At 43.3% G+C, this 24464-nt stretch overlaps 1 protein-coding gene across 1 annotated transcript; it reads right to left on the bottom strand.

Annotated features, from left to right (window-relative positions):
• Positions 1-19: 19 nt before the first annotated feature.
• Positions 20-24396, bottom strand: pear1 (platelet endothelial aggregation receptor 1). The gene is made up of 24 exons (XM_047043963.1): positions 24316-24396; positions 24122-24174; positions 10520-10621; positions 10262-10363; positions 10060-10160; positions 9854-9946; positions 6774-7020; positions 6166-6271; positions 5941-6077; positions 5417-5629; positions 5115-5289; positions 4866-4986; positions 4505-4668; positions 3987-4089; positions 3670-3816; positions 3427-3558; positions 3110-3238; positions 2768-2893; positions 2359-2568; positions 2161-2270; positions 1864-1990; positions 1639-1701; positions 1203-1397; positions 20-739 (listed from the first exon to the last, which is right to left on the bottom strand). The coding sequence occupies exons 3-24, from the start codon at positions 10615-10617 to the stop codon at positions 597-599; spliced, it is 3042 nt and encodes a 1013-aa protein (XP_046899919.1). The 5' UTR covers positions 10618-10621; positions 24122-24174; positions 24316-24396; the 3' UTR covers positions 20-596.
• Positions 24397-24464: the final 68 nt, after the last annotated feature.

Here is a 24464-nt window from a genome sequence, read left to right on the forward strand (position 1 = left end):
TGTAAATGACACATGCCAATTCAAATCAGTTCATATTTTATTTACAATATATACACACGTTTTTTTCTACAATAATGAACATTCTTACGATGATTAACTTTATGTACGTCTGTACAAAATGTGCTTTTATCTTTTCTGCATTGACAATTTGTTTACATTTTTTACATATAATACGGACTATGAAGTAGGAACTAAAAAGGCATTTGAATTGACTGAAGCTGATTTGAATATAAAAAACGTCAAGGTTACACAATTGCTGACAATGCCTAGAAATGTGCCAAATCTCAAGTTTTTAGAATTCTTTGAGCAGTACGAGACAATGACATTAGAAAGAAACTGACGTAAGAACTCAAATGTTTTGAGTTTCTTCAAACTGCCACATCAGCATCTTGGCAATCCGTTTAAACTTTTCCTGGCTCTGCAGTCTGGATCCCAAGTTTGTCATCAACCTGAAGTTTGACCATTGATCCACAGGAGGGCAGTGTTACAATGTCACAATGTTCTTGCTAGTACAAGAAACCTCCCCATATGTCCTGCTTCTGAGGAGCCCCTCCCTGTCCTGCATGTCCAGTGAGTGCTGCGAGGAGAAAGATGTGTCATTGAGGGGGTCTCCTGCGTGTGGGCGATGGTGGTCTGCGTACAGGTGGCAGGTCGTAATGTCCTGGGATGTGGCTGTTAACCGGCAGGTCGTAGTGATTCTGAGGCTCCACCTCTGGGACGTTGCCAAGGGAACTGCGTTCTGAAAAACAAAAGTTAACCACACAACTTGACTTAAAACATAACTGCCAAAATGGCAATGCATCAGATTCTGCTTAAATGAGGTCAATACTAAATCAGAGCTCTTCATTTCATCAACAGCTAGCGCTTTGTTCGAGTATCATATGATATGACTATATCATATTATAAAATAAATATTAAAATGTACTGACTTTGGAGATACATTAACAAATAGCCATCATAGGACATACTTGTAATCTTTAATCACACTGAATCAGATTTTTCCAAGCAGTCTTATGATATAGGTCTAAAGAGACACCGTTCTCTGGTGAACGGTGTCTCTCGTGATAGACGGACCAATAGATAGCTGCTTTATTTATCCTCAAGGGGAAAGAAAAAAAACTGCAGGCTGACCTGACCTCAGCCATTTGAGTATGTATTACACAGCTACTAGAAACTTCCGAAACAAGAAGACCCCTCCTCACCTCTGCGCAGGGTGGCCGTGTGGAACGGCGGAGGACTGATCTCAGTGTAGGACCGCTCACGAGGCATGGCTGACTTCATCTCCATGTAGCTGCTTTCATGCGAGCAGAAGGGCGGCCCCGGCAGGTCTTTGATGGTGGCGTACGGGTTCTCACTGTTCAGAGAGCTGCTGCTCGCCGCCACCGTGTCCTTCAGCTCTGTGACCAGCGGAACAACGTTTGTGAAGGCTAGACATTGGCTTTTGTATTGTAAGACACGTTTGACTTGACATGAGCTTGTAATATGTGGCCACTCAGTAGGATTAGGAGCAGTGGATGGTTTATAACAACGTACCAGAAATGTGACCATAATCAGTCAAAATATGGTTGTTTAAGGGAGATGGGGAAATATAAGCATAAAATGCTGAAAGAATTGCACAATGGTTTAAACCATGCAGACCTTTGTTGTAATATTTCCCAAGGCTGGCGCTGTAGCTGTAACTTCGATCAATTCCAAAAGCTCCTGTAAATATCAAACACAGATTTTTACAGTTTATAACAAACTAATAAAAGCGAAAGGCCTGTCCCGGAGACATACTGAATCAATACCAGGTGAAGCTAGGGCAGTAAACAAAGGTTGGCAATGAGCACGCAGAGTTTGAGAGGGGCAATTAGACGGGCAGACCTGGGTCTTTACGGGTCTCATGGTGCTTCCAGTCAGCAGGCAGAGTTGCATTGCTCTCTGCCCCAAACAAGCCCCGCCTTTCCCTCTCCATGTTCTTCACGCTGCAGAACAGTTGGTTGTTTGTGTTCTGTTTAAAGGACACAAATATCGACCAATCAGACTTGGCCTGTAAGTTGCTCCTCTCCAAAAATGGAAACATTGAAAATATATATGAGGAAGTTAATGGAAGTCTGTGACATTGATGACTCATAACCACAGAAGATCTGAGATGAAGGGCTTTGGAGGGTTTGCACTCGCCTTGATGGCACGGCCATGGTTGTTAGGGAAGTGTGGTAGAGGAGGTCTGCTCTGGGACAGCGTGTGGTAGCTGGGGTTGGAGTAATAGTGGTGGTAACTGTGAGGAACATCTGAAATGAAGAAAAAAACACATCATATTTCCAAACTGACAAGGAGCAGTAGCATCCCTAAATATCAAACTATGGATTCTTCTCTGACCTGGCACGGCGTATTCAGAGTTTGAGGTGCGTGTGGTGGAGAAGGACACGGTGGGAGTGTTGGTCTGCTTCTCCTTCTGCCTGCGGCGGTAGAGCAGCAGAAGCACCAGGAGCAGCACCACCAGGATGACCAGCACCACGATCCCAGCAATGGCCCCCCATGAGTCTCGTTCACCCGGGGACATGGGCACCATCACGCTGACAAAGCGCTCTGAAGGGGGAATGAGAAGAAGAATTTTACGTTTGTTCACGTCATTTAACAGCTTTATTGCATTGTGTGGTTATATTGGACAGACCAGATAGGGGCGGTTTTAACACTGGTATAACATTGTTTGGTCAACAGCAATATAATCTTGACTATAATTTGTATAACATAATCTGACTGAGACCATTTACATTGACCAGTATACCTTGTTTGCAGTCGACGCCTGGTCCTGTTTCACAGACACATTCTCCGGTCTGTGGGTCACAGAAGAAGTTGGGAGGGCAAGAGCACGTCTGGGCACAGTTTGCACCAAACTTCCCGGGTTGGCACTCTACAAGGAAAGAACCAGAAAAAACGATATGATAAATGGAATTGTGAATTTTGCCAAATGATGCACCTTTCTTAAACACGATAAATCACCATAAAAGTTATAGTACACATTGATCGCTCCCCCAATTCTTATTTTATTATAATCATGATATTATTTCTCTACCCACTATTTTAAAGGGATTGATACGTCATTTTCATTTGGTAGAACTAGACTCACGTGAGGAGCAGTCGGGGCTGGTCCAACCAGATGGACAGTGGCAGGAACCGTCTTGGTGGTGACATGTTGAGTTATGGGCGCATCTACACGTTCCTGTACATTGCTTGCCATAGAGACCCACTGGACATTCTGGGAATCACACAAAATACACAAAATTTTCTGAACTCCTAAATTGCTTCAATTCAAAACATCCTTTTGATTGCATTTTATGTTTTGTTTTTTTAAGGGAAGGCTTTAAATATGTACAGGATTTTTAACATTTTGACTGAATAATTTTCTAAATACAGGTGGAGATCTAATCCACGAACTCCACTGACCATGTTCACAGAGAACTCCGGTGTAGCCGGGCGCACACACACACTGGCCCGTCACATGGTGGCATGAGGAGGAGTGGACACAGGACGGGCACGTGTTACCACACTGGTCACCATACCTGCCCGCACTGCAGACTGATAGAGAGACATGGGGAACATGGGTCAGAAAGCAAGGTCGAGGGAAATGTACATACGGTGTCGTCATTGCGATGGTTCAAATTGATGAATAGATTCCGGCCAACTCACTCTGTTGACAGAGAGGGCCCCAGTAGCCTGGCCGGCAAACGCACGCGCCACTATGAGGCAGACAGGTGGCGCTATTCTGACAGGAACACGTTTGTTCACAGTTGCGGCCCCACATACCCTCTGGGCATGGAAGGGTACAGCGGGAACCTGGTAAAAATATGTTGAACAAAATGTTTAAAAAGGTACTGAACAGGTACAGTATACTGAGAGTCAGATGGTATGAGGGATTCGAAAAACCTGTAGCTCAAATTGAATCAAACGATTATCTTGGTCCAGATCCAAGCTGGCACGGTCACAAGGAGAGAGTCGGCACTTACCCGTCCACCCTGGCAGACACTGGCACTGCCCGCTGGCACCTTGGCACCCATCGGCATGGCGACAGTCACACCTCTTCAGGCAGCCTGGCCCAAACGTGCCCATCTGTGCACCCAAACACATGCCAATGGAGAAGGCATCGTCAGGGGATTCCCTGGACCCTTTGGCCAACATAATCAGTCAAGCAAACACTTTTTTGGCAAGAGCCACAGTGAATGTGAATACATGGCTGGCATATACTCCTCAATGAAGATACGGAACCAACATGCTGCATTCAACAACACAGAATGAGGTTGGTTTAACCACTGCCAATCCATATTGTACAAAGTACGCTTATTTGTTACGGGCAGACAAAACAAAGCATTTTTTTTTATGAAGCCAGGAAGAGACGACATATGAGTATATCGCAATGGATAAAAGTGATTGAATCACGCTATACTTTGGCACCCTTAAAGGCTGAATGATATACAGTACGTTATGAAATCTGATGTTAGTGTTCTTTCGTCACACTGACACTAACCGGGCATGACTGGTCACACAGGGCCCCCTGCCAGCCTGCCATGCAGGCGCAGGATCCATCTGCAGGGTTACACGACGCCCCGTTGGCGCACTGGCAGGTGGCATTACAGCCCGGGCCCCAGGTGCTCTCTGAGCAGGGGACGGAGCAGTCTCGCCCTCTCCACCCTGTTGACACACGAGACAGAAGCTGTTTTGTAGAGACAGAATGTGACAGGTGGGTGTGACGTGTTCATACAGAATATTTTGCCTGTCTTGGGCCATGAAGCATTCACTTTTGTCTTATTTTATTTTTTTGTCTTTGTTTTTCACCTGCCTGCCTGCCGGCCTGCCCTGTCTGTCTTTTTGTCTGTCTTTTTGCTCACCCTCTTTACAGAAGCACGTCCCGTCAATAGGCGAACAGTCCACTGCGTTGGTACAGGAGCACTCCAGTGAGCAGTTCTTCCCATACGTTTCACTCTTACAGGGACTCTCGCAGTGATCCCCCTGGGGAAATGGCCACAAGCAGGTAAGAACAGTCTGAACTGCAAACAGACGCAAGACTCAAGTGTAGGGAGGAAGCCAGTATGCAACGCTCGACCTTTGTCTCTCTACGCTACAGCATGACCCCTTACCGTGTACCCAGCGACACACTGACAGTGTCCGCTCACGGTGTCACACATGCCTCCGTTCACACACAGGCAGGGCCCAAGGCAACCGTGGCCATAGAAACCACGAGCACACGTTTCGTTGCAGTGGAGTCCTGCCCAGCCTGGCTGGCACGTGCACTCGCCTTTCATAGGGTGACAGCTGGCCAGTGGAGAAAGAAAACAAATGCAGAATCATCACAAGAAATGTAAGTATAAAAAAAAGGACATTTGTGCCTGAACGTATGGCATTGACTCCCATCCGTTTGAACGTGGGGAGCGGTCCATACCTGAGCGTGTTCTTGTCATTGCAGAGGCAGCTGTGTTCACAGGAAAGGCCGTAGGTGCCGTGAGGACACATCCTCTCCCTGCAGTGTGGTCCACTGAAGCCCGGCTCGCACAGACAGCCTCCGTCGATGTTGTAGCAGCGCGCTCCGTTGGCGCAGTCACACACGCCTTTACAGTCCTGCCCATAGCTGCCGACCGAACACTCCTCACTGCACCTGGAGTGGAACAAATGCCCAGAGAAAATGTACCGGACATTTACATTTAGTCATTTAGCAGACGCTCTTATCCAGAGCGACTTACAGTAAGTACAGGGACATTCCCCCCGAGGCAAGTGGGGTGAAGTGCCTTGCCCAAGGACACAACGTCATTACACACGGCCTGGAATCGAACCGGCAACCTTCTGATTACAAGCCCAATTCCCTAACCGCTAAGCCACATGACTCCCACATTTACATAACTTGGGTCTACTTTTCTTAAAGTCTTAAAAAAACGTTTTACTAATACAGTCACACAAATACATTCACACCTTGTTCCGGTAAAGCCGTCAGCACACTGGCACTGGCCAGTCTCAGGATCACAGTGGCCCCCGTTGTGACACACACACTCATGGACGCAGTTTGGCCCAAACCTTCCCTCTGCACAACGCTCAGTGCACACCGCACCCTAAAGAGGGTGAAAGAACGAAAAAAATCAGAGGATGATATACGGATGATGTCTGACACCAGAGGTGAAGCTGAAGAGGGGATCTTACCGTCCAGCCATGAGGACAGGCACAGACCCCCTTTCCCTGGCAGATGCCCCCATTCTGACATGGGCATCGGAGTGGGCATCTGCTCCTTGGGCACGCCTCCTCACAACTAGGCAACAGAGAGAAAAAATCTTAGAAGAACAACACACAACAACCGAAGCTAAGGATTTAACAGGACTCCATGTGAAATACACAAAGTACTAGACACAAAAGTAGAGACCAAAAAAAAAGCCTTTATTTGTGAGTTACATTTGCCGAACATATTTTATTAGTACTTGGAGTGCTGCTCTGTATTTTTAAATTGGCAGTTACCTCCTATAAAAGACTTTCCCACTATTACCTTGTAGTGAGGTCCATTCTTTCTCTACTCATCCTTTGGGGCATCTAAAACACTGGGTGTAACTAATGACGCATGCACATAGCTAGTGTGTTTGAATGGGGTCTTTTTCCACTATATACGTGTACTGGAAGAATGAAATAAGGCCACAGACCATGTTGAGAGTGAATATGATATGTCGAGTACTTATCTGTTACAGTATAACAGCACACTTTAGACCTCCATCCACGTAAAGTAAATGAGAAAACCCAATATATCTGGGGCATCTACTCACAGTGTCCCTGTGAAGCCACTGCGACAGATGCATTCTCCGGCCATTTTATCACAGGACCCCCCAGTTCCGCACTGGCACTTCTGTAGACAGCCCTTGCCGAACGTGCCTGTGGGGCAGGGGTCTTTGCAGCTGCGCCCTATGAATCCAGCGGGACACTGGCAGGTACCGCTGACAGGATCACACAGTCCGCCGTTCTCACACTTGCACAGCTGACCGCAGTCTGAACCCCATTGATTACTGTCACAGGCTACAAGACAAGGGCAAGGATAAGCATCAAACACAGGCAAAAAGAAAACGTTTCATCCCAGTGTGAGAAACAATGAACTGAATGCCAGACATACACACATACACACACACACAACCACACACACACACACACATACATGCACACACACACACACACACACACACAATGTTCTGATGATGCCACCGAGGAAACATTTCTAAACAGGCAGTCATTTCATATCTATACATATTATACCACAACAAAGATACAAAGAAACAATAGCGTACACTAATTCATAGACTAGTTTACTTTCAACATGGCACATGGTGATGGTACTTTATGAGAGTATGACAAATGCATATTAAAAAAAAAACTGACTGTAATATTCACACCGATGGGACTCTAATATCAACCCAACAACAACGAAACAGGAATGTGTGTAGAGGGCAACCCTAGTGATCGTTCTCCCAAGAAAATGTGTCTTCTCCATGTATAGCCACAGCCCCCAAACCGACAGGCATGCCCATCTATATCCAAGTCTGCCTTTAGCTCCAGAGTATCAAATTACAGGCATGTGATACGCAATTGACAGGGTAATTTGCATGGATCCAAGAAGACGAACGACGTTCAAATCCAGAGTCTTTCAGCTGTCCTGTGGGACGTTTCAGGGGGTTGTCAAGCAACAGTGATTCGCAGAGTTTGGATTTCAATCACCCCAGAGGACATGAGGGAGATGGTTACAGACATGAAAACCAGGACCAGTCATGCACTCACCCCTCCTTTATTTGTCATCAATAACTAACTGGCCTGGGCCTGGGCTTTCTCTAAGTGAAAAATAGACATCCAATACAGGACGATTAGACACACTCTTGACGCCATAAGCTATCGTCACAATCATTTCAAGCATGCCTACCGTGTAAACCTTTTCGGTTTTAGGCTGTGACAGACTTAAGAACGCACCCGTGTTTACTTAGCACCAATTTATAATGTCTTAGAATATGTTCTGCACATAATCTCCTAACCTTCTTTGCCTTATACAGACATTAAGTGCAGGTGTGATGGCCAAATTTGGTTTGAGGCTAAAACATGGGGCACTTTGTTTATTACAGTAACTTTTCTATTTTGTTTGAGTGAATCAAGTGGTCACTAGTTTCTCCAGTGTGGGCATGTGAGCGAGCTGAGGGTTTTCAGCCTGACTGTGTGTCAGAGTGAGTTATGGGCAGTTTAGCTGGAGCAGCAATAATGTTTACACAGGCGTTCTACAGGACCGCTATGTAGATTTACTGAGGGACCCACAAGGTCCTCAATTTCACGTGTCCAGAGCTGACGTCAGCCATGTACATGTGAGGTGAGTGAGCAAGTGAGGGGGTGAGTGAGGGAGTGAGGGGGTGAGTGAGGGAGTGAGGGGGTGAGGGAGTGAGGGAGGGAGTGGAAGGAAGGGAGGGTGGGAGGGATTTGGTGGATCAGTAATTGGGTGGATGGCTGGGTGGTTGGCTGGCTGGGTGGATGGCTGGGTGGGTGGGTGTGTGAGTGGGTTGATAAGTACATGTGTGGATGGTTGACTTTGAATTAAAGTGCTGCAGTACGTAAAAGGGTGATCTGTGAGCAGAGCACTCTATCGAATTCCTAACTGGTCACAGACTTTTTCTCACAGACACTTAAGTTTGTTTATTTATTTGTTGTTTTAGTATCTCGCATTTTCTCTGAAAGTCTTGTTGATGTGCACTGGGATGCACTTTAAAATGTCAGATCCCCATTGTGCAGTAAGTGGGAATGTATTAAGATATGGTGGGAAAATTCCTGCCTTTTCCCAAGTGTATTGTCCAACTGGTAGTAGAGGCCTAGCCTGTATCCAAACCCTACATCTCCCAGAAAAGTTACTGAACCCTACCTAATCTTTCCTTCTGGCTACTTTTCCATAATCAAAGCTTATGTTATACATATAATAATAATCTAAGACATTTATCTCGTATCCGCCAATGTCCATTGACATCCCTTTTAGCTTTCACAGTGAACATGATCATAGTCACCAACCTTATGATCCCGACTCTCTCTTTCTCGATTTTATCATTCTCTTTCAACCTCTTTCTCCCCCTTCTCTTACTCTGACTCTGTTGAGCATATTCAACACGGAAACATCAATGTATTTCTCATTTCCCTCAGCAAGCTAGCTCAACACTCAGGCATCCAGGAAGTGTCAACTCTCATTCTGCCAGTGGGCTCTATTCTAGGTCTGTACAGTTGGGGCCAAGGCTAGGGCTCTTCTGCCCAGAAAGAGAAAGAGGTAGAAAAGAGAGGGGAAGGGGGAGGAGAGAAGCAGAGAGAGCTCGGTAACATTTTCCATTTCCCCTTCCCATCATTCCCTCTTCAAGAACAAACCACCACCAATTTCAGTGAAGCCTGTTCATGTGAAAGTCCAAGCACTGTAATTGGTTGAGTTCAGATAGACAGGTTGGTTGAATTTGGCAACACAGATTTCCTTCTAAAGGATTTGAATAAGAGTAAAGATGTGTTTAGTGCTAAACAAACATTTTACAGTTTTTAAAGATATGTGGTTGAACTCGTGCCGCCATGCAAGCCAAATAGGATTCTGCATGTTGAGCTCCAGTGTTGTTATAGTGGTTTCAGAGATAAGATTCAGATTTAGAAACAGTTGGCCAGAAGGAGTGGATTAAGTGAATGTTAAGGCAATCATCCAGGGATGTGGTTCTCATTAATCACGTATTGCTGTGTGTTTGGTAATGGTCCAGTTCCATTGCAAAGGCTGTTTCCTTTGAAAGAGTAGTGTGAGAATGGTCACTTGTCCTTTGTTTGTGCACGTGCTGACTTGCGAGATGTCGATTTTCAAACTCACAACTTGAGCAGTCATTGCCTCGCCAACCTCCCTCACAGTGGCAGCGGTCTGGAGCAACACAACGTCCATGGACACACTCTCTGGTACAACGAGCTAGAAAACCAAAACTGAATTTAGTTTACCTTGGAGAAGAGGGCTAAACCAATTTAAAATGTGGTTTCATAGACTACCAATACCGGTATGTATTCAGCTTTGGTATTACTTACGGACACATTTTTCACTGCTTTCGTAGTAACCAGGACAGCATTGATACCTCTTACGATAGTCCATCTTCACGGCCTGCCGGTATGCTGTTTTATAGGTAATCCTTGACAACAAACAATGCAATTTCACGTTACCCTCAATCCTTCTAAACAAACAGGAACTGGAAATAAGCCAAACCAGGAAGTGAGTGCAAAATAACGCTACCTGTGGCGGGTGCATCTGTAGGAGCTTCGGGGGTCAGAGCAGGGCTCCGCAGTTACCTGGTCATAAGGGTGTGAGAACGACTCCTTCACAGAAGTTGTGAAACTGAATTGGAAAACCGTGAGCAGAAGAAGAGAGGCATTGTCAATATGGTAAGACAAGGGGCTTCCCACTGAGAACCAACATACAGTACATGTCCGGTAATGTATGTAAGGCAACTTGTGCTTTGGTGATACTTGTTTCAGCTTCATCGGGACTGACCTCTCCCATAGGCTGCAGACATTGGGATCCCTCGGGCTCAGAGACCTCGACAAGTCAACGAGGACCATGAGGATGATACAGCTCTGCAGGGACTGCATTGTCCTAAAGAGGAAAGAGGAGGAATTACTCAGAGCCTATAATTTTCATGTTGTTTTAACATCAAGCAAGAATTCGAGAAAAAGAACACAGACTCAATTTCCCACATTTTACATTAAACTAAACATGCAAATGTTTTGGCCGAGACAGCCTTTATCAGAGCATGAATTTAGTAGCAGTCAAGTGATTGAAACAGGACTTCCGAGTATTTGTAGTACCAATGAAGTAGGGGTAAGTATTACCCCTGAATAGTGAGTTCATTAAACACTGGGGAGAGGTAAGGCACCCCGTCGCCCTGCATGTGGGACTCAAAACAAAGGAACTCTACACCGACGGAGAGAAGGGAGGAGAGACAGAGCCCATGTGAGTGTGTGTAAATGAGAGAGACATACAGTGAGGGGTCTGGGTTTAGAAACGCGAGTCTCCTCCAATCCTACGCTATTATCAATCAGAGCTTGAGCGAACAGAACACTCCATACCTCCCCCCCCCCAACCCTTCGCAGAGTCCTTCCACAGAGCATCTGGATCTAATCAGATCCCAGGCCCGGGGGAACGCCTTGGGATGGGGACCGCCGCAGGCTCTCAGGGAGCAGCAGGGAGTCCGTTCCCAAAGAAAGTGGCCTTTTTTCTGAAGAACTCTTACTGAAACGTCCGAAGCTGCGAGAACACAGTGGCATGGGTCGTCTGAAGGGGCCATTCTCTGCATCGTGGGAACATGACAGTATTTGGAGCAAGGGGACAGCATGTTGACATAAGATTCAAGCCTAATTCCCTTGTGTTTTCCTAACACTTCCCCACTGAGAGTTAGTGTACCACAGCTTTTTCAGTTCTCCACATAAAGTAAGGAAGGATTGGTCCACTAACAGTTAACAGTTAACTGACTGGAAACAACAGGGGTTTAAAAGATGCCATTGCTTGTTTCGACTCCTTGAAGTGGTACCTTGAAGTACCCTACATATTGAAGCATATGTAATAAATGTAGATTTGGCAAATGCAGTCCGATTTATGTGTACTTTGAATAGATTTGAGTGGTGGTCCTAACTCGGTATAAGATAAACAGCAAAATGTGTCAACTAGTTTTTAAAACTCATGGAGAGAAATGTTAGAATGGACGAAATAATGAGACAAGACAAAAATAAGACAAAAACGGAAGACTTACGACATTTCAAACTACTTGATTCCTCACTTGTCTCCTCAAAATGAAAGGTTTACTTTCCCTGCCAGTGTCACCATGATCTCCCTTGGAAAAAACACTCCAGACACCATCCAAACCATTCAGTAACAAAGAACTGTCGGTAACAGTGCATGAACTGAATTCAGCAGTTTCACTTTAGCCAGAACAGCAGCTACATTACAGTACTAAGGTCATACTTTGAAATGGTGGCATTAACACAAATCATTCCTCTGCTACTCTTGAGATAACCATTCCTGATCATTTTAGTCTCTGTCAGGAGTTAATTCCTTTTTCTGGCAACACACTGACACAAAACCCTTAACCACAAAAACAGAGTTTTAAAAGAACTGGCATATGGGTTTTGTTAAGAGTAGCTATCAATTTTACCATCCACTTCATTGGATTGGGGTAAATATTTTTCATTACCTTTTTTTTTCATTTTAATTGTGCTTCATTAGAAGTCTTCAAACCACATGGGAATTCTTAAGTGCTGAGAAATAGTGTGTGTGTGTTTAATGAGTTTAGGAGTGCAAAGAAACAGACTTGTTTTGAAGTTCAGCTAAGCAGACTTTCACATTTCATGTCTGGATTACCTTCAATTAAAACGGTAGGTAAACGTCTTGTAGGGGGTATGGATCAAATTCAGGAGTCAGAATATTCAGTAAAGTAGTGGTCTGGAGCTGGGTTTAATCATTGGCTTCACCCATGATGTGGGCTGATTATTGATTCCTGTTGTTATGGCATCTGTGTCTCCAATAGATTCTTATTGCACTTAATGCTCAATCCTTATTTTAACCCTTTGTTTTTTACTTGTATTTTCTCCAGGTTGGTATTATGGGTACTAATGCAATTTTGGACTGAACAGTGGGAGAATTCACATTCTGTACGCATGTGTCAAGAATGACAGAAATACAAATACAACATATTTAATAGTTTACACACCTCAACAACACAAGATGATTCAAGTAACCAGTCTGGCCAAGTGAAGGTCCTTAAGCAAGAGCTTTGTCTTTCTGTACTCTGCTGTGCTATTAAGTTGATTTCAATGAGCAAAGCAGCCAATCTCATTGAACTCTAAAGTGGCCCAATAAAACAATAGAGAAATAGCAACACACGCGCAGGCTATTTTTCATGTCTCTCTCTCTCTCTCTCTCTCTCTCTCTCTCTCTCTCTCTCTCTCTCTCTCTCTCTCTCTCTCTCTCTCTGTCTCTCTTTCTCACACACACACACACATGCACAAGCAAACACACACTTACAGGTTTGTTTTCATGTTCTTGATCCATTCCACATGCAAAATGAGTCCCATATTTTGAAACAAGTACAGAGAGACTATTTATAGTATGTGAAGATATTTGCTAATTCATTGGGCTCTTCCTGGAGTCCAGTGTCAGGAGCCAAACTGTGGCCCACGTGTGTGTGTGTGTATTGTGTTAAATGAAGACTGTTCTGCTGCTTTAAAGGGCCTCACAATACTCTTGCCAGAACCACATGAGGACTTCAATGGAAACAAGAATCAAATATAAACAGATGCACTGATTTCATCTTAATCTCTGAAGACACTTGTACACGTGTCATTACTATTTGATTCCAATCCTAGTTGTATGATTGGAAATAACATGTAACATGAAATGGCAACACAATAGTAATTATGATTTCATTTCACACATGAATTCTGCCTCTGACAGGACTGTCTTTATATTGACACATTCTAATCACGTTACAAATCTGTACCCTAAACAGGAAGCCTTCATTTGAAAAACGTAAATTAATAAATAATAATAAAAGCTATTGCACATTCATTTATATGTAACAACTGTTATGATTTAACAAAATCACAACTTACATTCAACAATTAAATTTGTAAACATCCATAATGTTTTCCCCTTGGAAAAAAAGACCATCAATTTCAGAGAGGGGCGCAGTCTTTTTTGTCTATATTGGATAACAAGCAAGTTTTCATATTGTCAGAAAATAGTGCAATTCTAGATGCAGCACATGGGACTGATCAAAATGTAACTTTCTCCCCCCACAAACACACACACCCATACCACCCCTCTATCCCTCCCTCTCTCTCCCTCTCCCTCTCGCTCCCTCTCTCTAGGATTACGATGTTAATTGAGGGAGAAAATATTAGTCACCATTTGGAAAGGAGCGTCACAGAGGATAGGAAAATAAAATAAAGACAAAAAAACACATTGAATGTAGACTGGTGACAGGCAGAGAGTGAGAGAGGCTGTGTGCCATGCCAAGCACAACTACTTTTTACTTCGAGGGGCTCCAATAGCTAAGCCAGACACAAACTACACAATGAAAGTCTTAAAATTGTTACTGCACTTCTCAAAGCTACCATTGTACCACGAATTGCAGAATGGCAGCATACCCGTACAGAATAACTCAAATGAATTTCCTGTATGAATGCTTTGCTCAAACTGTTTTAAATCCCCAGAATCCACATATGATGATGATTTACTTTATTGATCCCCAATGGGGAAACTGGTTTAAATATATGTTACTGAAACCAAAATTGAAAAAAAGAAGCAAATGATGCCAGTCCTACTGAATTGTACGGCATCGCTCAACAAAGTCGTAGGATGGCTCTGTATCAGTGCTTGGTGATTACATCAGAACCGTTTTTGTTCTGTGACAGCAAGCCATTCATCTGCAAATATGTAATCCACAAGCATTTTTTCTCGTGGGACGGATGTGAAGATTCAGCTATATGCAACATCGACTGACTCAGGTTGATAGCAGTTACTGTTCTCAATACATCAGGCATAGGTTTGTATCATCAATTTTCAGTTCAACTGTAAGAATAACAAATCTCTAACACCTCTCCAAAGCTGTGAGCGACAGCCAGTTGGATAGAATTAGATGGAGAGCTCCATATGACACACCAACCAACCCCCCCCCACCCTGCCCTCCCCCTCCCCCATTAAAACAGAGTTACTGTAAACTGGTTATAAAACCCATAATCCTTTGCATCTGGCATTTCGTCTTGGCGCACACAATGGCCACGGTTCCTCTACCACAGCTAGGCTGGCACACACTCCCTGGTCCCTGTAATGCCACATGGCGGGTGGGTGGGTAGGTGGGTGGGTGAGTGGGTGGAAGGGTTAGAGGGTGGAAGGAGCAGACAGTCTCAAACAACTCTCTGGTAGAATGGGTGCAGAATCACAGAATGCCAAATCCAATCCCTTCAGTCTAAAACTATTAAAACAAATAGTTTTGCAAAAACAATGAAAAATTATGTCTCCTGTCGATTCAGATGATTTCTCAAGTTTATCTATTAGAGTGTTTACAGTAAGGCAGACAAACAGTATGGTTGGTACCGAACCACAAGCTTCATTCCCCTTTCTGGAATATTGGGAGTGGAAACTCTTGGCAGCTCATGTGCTGTTGACTGTTCTCGTGGGAGTTGCATGACAAAAGGATGATCTAGGAGGGAAGGTGGAGGCGGGTTCTTCTGGGAAGGTGTTAGAGGTCTGTATTTTGCTGAGTGAGCTTAGAGACTGCAGGCTGGGCTCTCTGCTGGAAGATTAATGTGAGTGAACTTTGAGTTCTTTGAACTTTAACACCAATACATTTCAAACGTTTTTGTATCATCAAATCTGTCTGATATTTTGCTGAATTGTGCTAAGTGTAGATTCGACGCAGATCTTTTGGATTGTCCTCATTAGGGTACAGGAGCAAAAGGATGGAAAGTTACAGATAAATTCATGCAAATTGTAATAAAACCAACCCTCCATTGAATATCCTTGGGATTTTGCAACTCTGCACTTCACGATAACTTTGCTGCAAAGTCTGTTTAAATATAACGACATGTGCTCACTGGCGTCTTCTAATCCATCCTGAGGTTTGAGACACAGAACATCACTGTTCTGCTCCATTAATCAAGACTCTAGCTGCGAAGAACAAAACAAATCTGCCCTGCAGTAGGGCCTTAGTCAAATCCAAGTCACTATGTCAAGCCAATGTCAGCTTTTGTGGCTCTAGAATTCAAAATAACAGGATACCTCAACCCACCCACCCCCCTTCCACTCCCCACGACTCTACAGCCATCCAAGTTTGGGTTCCAGTGGGAACCAAGACTCTCACTAACTAGACACTACAGGTCACAGATTCATGGTCACGTTTGCTTTGAACATCAAAGTGAATAGGAGAGAGAAGCAGCATAACAAGAAGGTTTCCCACTTTTGGGATGGTCAAACTTTTTCCTCTGTTGACCTCCAGAGCCAACAGCCTGATAAACTGGAGCTGGGGTGTTTGTATTGGAGTCTCTAGCTGTGATGTCAGTCATGTGGCACGGGTGTAGAGAGCTTATGTCATGGCCAGTGTCACTACAGTGACAGAAAACAGAGACTATTGTGGATAATGGAGGTAAGGAGTGATAAGGTTACCATGACAATGCTGTTGTTTTGGGCGATGTGAGGACGCCAACATGTGAGGATACTAACAGGGAATATGAGCTGAGTGGTTTCAGCTGAATCTATATCACACATGGTACCTACAACCACATAAATATGATTGAGAAGGTACATTTGAGGTCCTAGTCTGGTCAAACGTGTCTAGCGCTGATGCTCTGGAAACATATTCTCCCTTTGTTGAATTGGGCTTGTGGCCAGTTTGAGTCGCACCACGCAGCAAGGCCCACAGCACACGCTGCCTCCACACTCAGACCAGAACCACATGCCGAATGACTGTGGCTTCATCGGTCAGGGAAAGTGTAGCGGTCCTGACAAGCAAACAGAGACACTCAGAAGCACTCAAGCAGCGGCCACGAGACAGACATGTACATGCAGATACATCTGTGCATAGGTATACCAGAACACCCACTCCGTAGGTTCAAAGGCGCTTTTAATCCGCTGTATAGTTGTTTTTACAATCTTACGCAAAATGAAACCCAAAATGGAGGCCTTGGCTGAGGTTTTGGAGGAACATGACCGTACAAGTGCAGTAATTATATGTACTGTAATGTTATGTGGATGATAATGTGTGCACAGACACATGGGATTGTTGTAAAAGAAACTTTCCACAAACCATGACCAGAACACAATCTTTCATTGTAAACGTACACAGCAAGAACACGATTGAAAAAACCACATGGTTAACATTATTACAAACCCATGCTTAGGCGTCTCCAATCACATTACAGTATTTACCGGACGTGTAATTATCCTATAATCAAGTGGTTTTGTGTTTGAGAAACACTCATAAGGCTTCATAGTTTGAATATGAATATGAAGACTCATCACATTGTGTCCTTGAACTTCGTAACCTGAGTGTTAAATTACTCGTTTTTCTCTTCCCTCACATCGTGATGCGAGAAGTTTGTGTTTCGAGCTAAATGTTTGTTGTGCCATATTTCCAACAATTCCTTACATTATTATATGTGAGTTATTATTATAAGTAAAGTTGTATGCACAGTTGAAGCTGAAAACTATTCAAATTAATTAAACTGTATACTTTTCTTAAAAAATGTAATGCCAGTGCTAAATGTCTTCCATGTAACTTAAACCCTAACGTAGCCTTTTCTGTACCAGCGACAGTAAAGAACAAGGACAGTGCGTGACAACTCCTTGGCCAATTATCTTGGGACTAAAGCTCAGTTTTCTGTTTGATATGAAAGCATGCTCTGCTTTCACACAAATGAAGTGCTTTATAAAGAGAATTTATCAGAATTCCAAAACACTTCAACGGTAAAATTGAGAAATGAATTAAACTGAACAGCCTGACTAAGCAGTCTTAACATATTCAGTCAAAAACAAGTCAATATGGAAGATGGAATGTTTGAAACCTTCTTAACTCTGACAAGAGTCCTCATTGTTCTTTCTTAATCTAGACATTACTATTTTATTCACTTTTAAATGCTTTGTTTGTTAATTTTTAATGCTATTCTGTCTTTTAAATTCAGCTTCACTGTCCTGTTTTTAATGGAAAAAAGAGGTTAAGAAACCTTTGATTCAATATGGTGATATGATGCTATATAGCGTCTTCAAATGAAACCCTCATGACATTGCCAGAGAAAACATTTATTCCTGTTTGCTTGTACATGGGGATCTTCCAGCATACACAAGACAGGCTAAGAGGTCACAGGTCTTCAAAGTCCGAAAACAAAAAATAAATCATGTGGAACTGTCTTCAACCTAACAAACAGTAGGAGACATAACCTCTTCAGATTGTGTTCACATTCATCACCTTTGCTTCAACTAACATTTTCACTGCAGCAATCAACCACTTTTGATGAATCCTGTCTTGATTGAATGGCTGCAAGACCCGTGTGCATGTCTGGTGTAACTGCAGCGGAGGTCACAAATATCAGTACTGTTTTTACAGTTTAACCCTCACCCTTAATGTGGGAGACTATCCATCACCGTGCTATCAATCACTGGTCGTCCCATGTACACTATCCATCACCGTGCTATCAATCACTGGTCGTCCCATGTACAGTGACAGTACTTCATTTGTTTCCCCTGTTATTTCTTATTGAGGGGAAACAGGCAAGCAAAAAGTAGTTTAACAAAAGGAAATGCTAAAAAGAAATGCTGAAATGATGTGGACTGCAAAACTTGCCTTGTCATCAAAAATAACACATCACAATAAACACAGATGTGCACATGCAGACCTCATTTGAGGGGGATCTGGCGTGCGCTTTCCTTGACACGTGTACAAACACACACACACACACACACACACACACATGCACTGCCAATTTCTCCATCCCTAGCCACTATTATCTTTCCTTTGGCTCCGGCTCATGCTGAAAGTATTGGTCCTGGTCGGAGCTCAATCCCCTCTCAAGTGGTCGGGCGTGGAATACGATGACCCCATTGGGCTCTCGGCTAACACTAGTACCAACATTACTGTAACACAGACCAACAGGCTCGGCTAGGCCTTAATGTGTCAACACATATCACAGTACGTCGATGGATTTACATGGTTTCCATATCAAATACAGCCATGGTAATCCATAACTTAAACAGTTGGATCTTTTCTCATTTCGGCGGATCTTTCCATTTAACAACATGACCACTCAGATCCAGTTTTGCCTGACTGTATGTGGTAGGGCATCCATCTCCCATGGAGTCAGCTCTGTCGTTTACACTGAACCAGTGAACAAGATTCATTCCATGCTATTGACAGTGCACATATGCACTGGCTTTCATTGGATTTTGAACTTCACGGTTCCATGAAACTGAGAGAAATTTATGATTACAGACTACAACCACACCACATCTGGTTATGATTAAGACAACACTTCTAATGTGACTGGCTGGCAAGTTTATTTGAAACAACTGAGATGGATAATATCTTCAACCCATTTTGGTGTTGGTGTTGATGTCTTATTTTACAGTTGTTGTTGTTGTTGTGGATGACTCTGCAGACATCAGTTCCTGTTTGGGTTGTAATAATGGTCCCCCCCCCACCTGGGCACTTACCTCATGGGACCCTAAATGTGAAAGTAAAAAAAGCCTTTAGGGTTTGTGCTTGATCGTGCAAAATACAGCACCAGGAGACAGTAAGCTATCCATGTGACCTAGCGTCTAGCTATAAGTAAAGTACAGCTGCTGACAACCACACTGACTAATAAGGACTCGGTGAGGTAGAAAACACAAGTGGAAGCTGAAGTAGAGGTAGGTACCTGCTCGCTCGCTATCTCTATTTCCAGGAAGTCCAGTTGGGGCCAGTAAATTCCTCCCAGTTAAACCCCATTGATTTACTGGCTTGCCTCTGTCCCACAGTATGATGCCTTTCTGGAGTGCCAGGAGGAAACCTGCTCCTCATTAATGTGATCATTTTATCGCAGCTTTTCTTCATACAACCCAAATCTCTCTCTCTGTTATTCTCTCTCACCCTTACTCTCTCTCTCTCTCTCACCCTTACTCTCTCTCTCTCTCTCTCTCTCTCTCCAGATGGACCTCATCTTCCACATCTGGAAGTTAAAGAACTTTTTAAAGAAAAAACTTCAGGCCACGTGTTCTACCCCGTAGGTGAACCCTTGAAAACGTTCCTATACTTTGGCAGCTTGATTATGCTTTTCAGAGCAGTGGCACTGCACTGACCTAGATTAAAACCTATAGGTACTGCAGTGGCACTGCACTGACCTAGATTAAAACCTATAGGTACTGCAGTGGCACTGCACTGACCTAGATTAAAACCTATAGGTACTGCAGTGGCAGCATGCATTTTTATGCCATATTAGCTTAATAAGAAGTACAGTAAATGATGAATTGTATATGATTAGAATGGCCAAGCCAAACACAATTTGTCACTTTTTCTTTTTGCTATGACACCTGCAGGCCTACCACACACAACAGGAAGTCAGAAAGAGACAGGTCGTATGTCACCTAACAGGACATCCTGGGCAAACAAGGGGGACAGGGGAGACAGGGAGGAATGACAGGAAGGAGAGGAGGTTGGGGGCATCCAGTTTTGTATAGGTATGGTCTCTTTCATTTAAAGGAAGCACAAGTGATAAGTAAAATATCAATGCAATATAGTATTTTTAAATGGTTAAGGTACTAATAAGCGCTTCATCTACCAATTATTTTGTCATCATTAGCGCATACAGTAGTACTATCTACAGTTAAGAACTCTCAAATCATATACATCTGGAGAAGTGACAATTATCTTTTGATTCCGGAACTCGGCTTAGTAACCCTTGGTCCTGACTCTTAACTCGAGCTAAACTCCAAAAATGCAGAGGGATGAGCTGTCTGCTGACCTAAATACTTTGTCCGCCATGGTGCAGCAAGAAAAAAACAACTTCTGCATTTGACTCTGAGGAAAACAGCCCAGTCTCCCAAACCTCGACAGTCCCACAAGTCCACGCTCTCTCCTTTGCCTCATCCGTCATAACGAAAAGCCATAGGGACAGAGCTAGGAAAAACAATAGGAAGCTGAGCGGAAACATCTTGCATGTAAACCTAGGTCTGCATCCCAAATCCCTCTTCCTATGACAAGCACACGCGACTGAGGTGGGAATACTATCATGCAAAAGGAAACTCTCATGAGCAACACTATCTTTACCCTTCTGGCATCAATATTTTCCGAGAGCAAACCCTGTGGATTTGCTACCTATTATTTTTACTTTCAATTATTTTTCTGACAATATACATTGCAGTGAATAATGAGAGGGTGGTCTATCAATCTGTATGTCCCCACACTCTGTGACTAAAGATCTTTTTTACTACTTGACCTGAGTGATGGAAACACTTGAACCTAAAGGAAGGACTCATAAAATACATGATGAAGGGGCATGGAGTCATAGCTCTTCGCAGCTGGAAGAGTACCTCTGGGTTTGAAATCAAGAAAAGCATCCAATGGTTTAACAGAGAGAGCCAATTGTGCCAAGCATGACATTGTTTCACTTCATTTGCACATGCAGATTTCATATTATGCGCTGTGCATATAGGACATTTCGCCCAACAGTTGATCAAATGAATTTCCATCTCAAGCTTTCCTTTGTATACATGACCTCACATAAGTTGCTAAAAGACACTTGGGCAATCATTTCACATAGCCAGCAGCAAGGGCACAATAATTATACTACATTTCCTCAAATCAGATCTCAGGTTTCAGTTTTCTTCAGACAGCGCACACAACTGGAGACACCAGAGCAGGCCCCCGTTTACTTAATTAAGTATGTCTCCAGCACTCCCCCACCCTCCCCTCTGAAACACCAACCAACCCAAACCATCCAACAACACAAGCAACTCCAGAAACGACCCTCACCACAGTACAAGTACTCTGTGGTGGCTCCGTCACCCCTCCCAGCCTCTGCTTCGTTTCTTTTTCCAAAACCCCCCCAACCTCTGTTCTTTATATGAAGGCTTACTGGAGCCAAACCCCTATAGCAACTGTCCGTATTCCACAGCAGGAGAGAAGAAACCGAGGCGAAACCGACCCAAAACCACGAGTGGCATGGCTGCACTCATATCTGCTCCAAATTATCTACACGGCTGCAGAAAACATGGGCTTGAAAGGCTTATATAAGCATGTGGAAGGGATATTTAGTCTCTGTCACCTAGTTTAGAGTGTGCTGTGCTTTTTTGTCAATGATTCATTGGTTTTAAATGCTCTGAAAATTGGACACTGGTCAATTGAATGGTATGGATTTCTCATTTACTTGAAAAATGTAAGCTCATAAAAGTGAGCTTTCAAAATTCAGAAACAGAAACATATATAGAATACAGACTGTCAAAGATGTATCAAGTCAGTTACAATACACTATAATGTACATACTTACTATGTGATATACTGTATAGAACTCTGCATAAAGTAATTAGTCTATACAGTTATACCTGATTCAATAAGGAATCGTGATCTCAACTCCAAAAGACCCAAATTGTGTGTGGCCTTGGAGCATAAATCTCATGAAAACGGCTTTTCAAGTGAAAACCTGCAGGAACTGTGCTCTGTCTGCGGCGTCACTATTAACATCTGCAAAAGAAAAGTTCTGGCATTAAATCTACATTGTTTTATATAACTACACTTACCTCATCGCTTCAGTCTATTTGTACCTCTACTCTGGTGTCTCTGGCCAGTGTCATCCCAACATAAACATATCCAATGGCTTGTCAGAACTCAAACCCAATATCTTTCTGGACAAAAACATAGTGAGTAGGCCAGACATATAAGGAAGGAACTTAGAATCCCCAGATATTTGATATAAAAGAGGAGCTTGTTGTGACACCAGACAGAAAATAGATCACAATAGATCACTGATAGCTGTAACAGTCTGTAGGAGGACAGACACTATTTTGAAGGTGGAATATGTCAATGTCCTCTTATGCAGATTATCAGACTGAATCAGCCAAAATACAAAATTCTGCCATTATTTGAGGTATTTTCTTGAAATAGGGGGATCCACAAACTACAGAAACATCAAATGTGTTTTCCTAAAGCATCTGGATAGTGTAGGAAAGAGGTTTGGAGCTGGCTGAATCAGGCAGGAGGGATTTACTGGATATTAATCATGACTTCTCCCTTTAGGCTCCCTTCAGGTGTTGAGTAATGTGTAACAGTTCCAGGCTCACTTGAATCCATAGTAGAAGCCTTCACAACAACTTCTGGAATCTGGATTTCTTTTTTATACAATATCATACATTATGCAGTTATCTTTGTTCTAAAGAAACACTCTGAGTATACATAAAATCAGGCCGCCTAAGCAACACACGCCTGCCGCCTTAACTATGTTATAACTACTATTTATATGTATTTTTTTATATAGTATAGTGATATAGTGATATCCGCTGTGTTACTCTGTCCTGTTTTCTCCCTTCCATTTCAAAACGCCAGTTTCCCTTCATTAGGCTATCGCACAAACTACTCCCCCCCCCCCCCCACTATAAACAGTAGGCTATGCTGTTTACATCATACCATGCGTCAGACATGAAAGACAAGTTATGTATTGTCCTTCGAGATACAGAGATACAACTGATGGATGCTGGATTATCATGTTGGGTTAAGGTTAAGTTGACTAGGAACATGTCACAATGTGTCACTGGTATGAGTCAGTCTGGCACAGCCACAACAAAGACAATTAAATTCTTGGAAAACCATCCTGGCTCCTAATGTAAGCAAGGAAACAACAAGGGACCTACTCCCATACTTCCTCCAGTGTCTAATATGGAAAGTAGCCAAAGGATCATTGAAACCACAGAGTCACACATAGTGGAACATAACATTGGACAAAAGGTGTTTGACTAGTTAATATCTATTGTAATGACTTTTCTGTTCAACATGGTTCATTTTGTAGATAGTTTCTGATGACAAGGAGGCTACAACCAAACCTAGATGAACCATTTAAACAATAGTTCAGTTCAGACAGTGTAAAACACCACTTGATCAATGCACAGGAACATATTGATAGTTAAGGACATCTACACACAATGGGAGTCAGGTGGCTGAGCGGTTTGGGAATCGGGCTAATAATCGGAAGGTTGCCGGTTCAATTCCCGGCCAAAATGACGTTGGCAAGACGCTTCACCCTACTTGTCTCGGGGAGAATGTCCCTGTACTTACGCTCTGGATAAGAGCGCCTGCTAAATAACTAAGTGTATATGTACACAAAACATTCTGCGAAAAACAAACCTATTTGCAGCACACTGGAGCACATCATGTTCATTGTACTTAGGGAAAAGTCATATGGAGAGCCTATTGTATCTCGGCCTATACCTAATTATTTTCTTGCAAGAAGTTGGTCACGACAATGCAGCAAAAATGTTAAAAAATCTGCCACAGTATTTCCTCAAGGTTCTCCAGAGTTTATATTCAGACACATAACAATTGCCAAAGGTATGCTGGTGTGATTTATCTGGAGACTCACTCACCTCACTTAACGGAATCCACAGTTGTCGACTCTTCGTCCCAATATTGTCCGACCCTTAACGCAAATATATATAATAAAAAAAACAAATCTTTCTCCCAAAATGTGACGATTCTCAAACTCAAACGGAACAAAACAATGACAACGTAACTTAAGGAGCACTTTGCCTTTCGTGCTGAAGTTTGTGTCGCATCTTACCATCCTTCGGGGGAGGGTCCTTTGGTCACAGTGAGAGGATGTCTTGGGGGCGCGCGCGCGCACACAAAAGAGAGAATCTCACTGTGTATAAAACAGAATAATGTGGTAGACTGTCGAAAAGGTTTGACCACCAGATACCTTAAACTCTG

The sequence above is a fragment of the Hypomesus transpacificus genome, chromosome 2 (genome assembly GCF_021917145.1).
Source record: "Hypomesus transpacificus isolate Combined female chromosome 2, fHypTra1, whole genome shotgun sequence".
In the NCBI taxonomy this organism is placed as follows: domain Eukaryota; kingdom Metazoa; phylum Chordata; class Actinopteri; order Osmeriformes; family Osmeridae; genus Hypomesus; species Hypomesus transpacificus.

What these genes read in the sequence shown, in the direction of transcription:
- pear1 (XM_047043963.1), bottom strand. Translation starts at nt 10,617, where the DNA reads ATGCAGTCCCTGCAGAGCTGTATCATCCTCATGGTCCTCGTTGACTTG. An exon ending in CTCTGAATACGCCGTGCCAG is followed by an intron (nt 2,271 to 2,358) that starts GTCAGAGAAGAA and finishes TCTTCATTTCAG; the next exon opens with ATGTTCCTCACAGTTACCAC. An exon ending in TGAGACCCGTAAAGACCCAG is followed by an intron (nt 1,702 to 1,863) that starts GTCTGCCCGTCT and finishes TGATATTTACAG; the next exon opens with GAGCTTTTGGAATTGATCGA.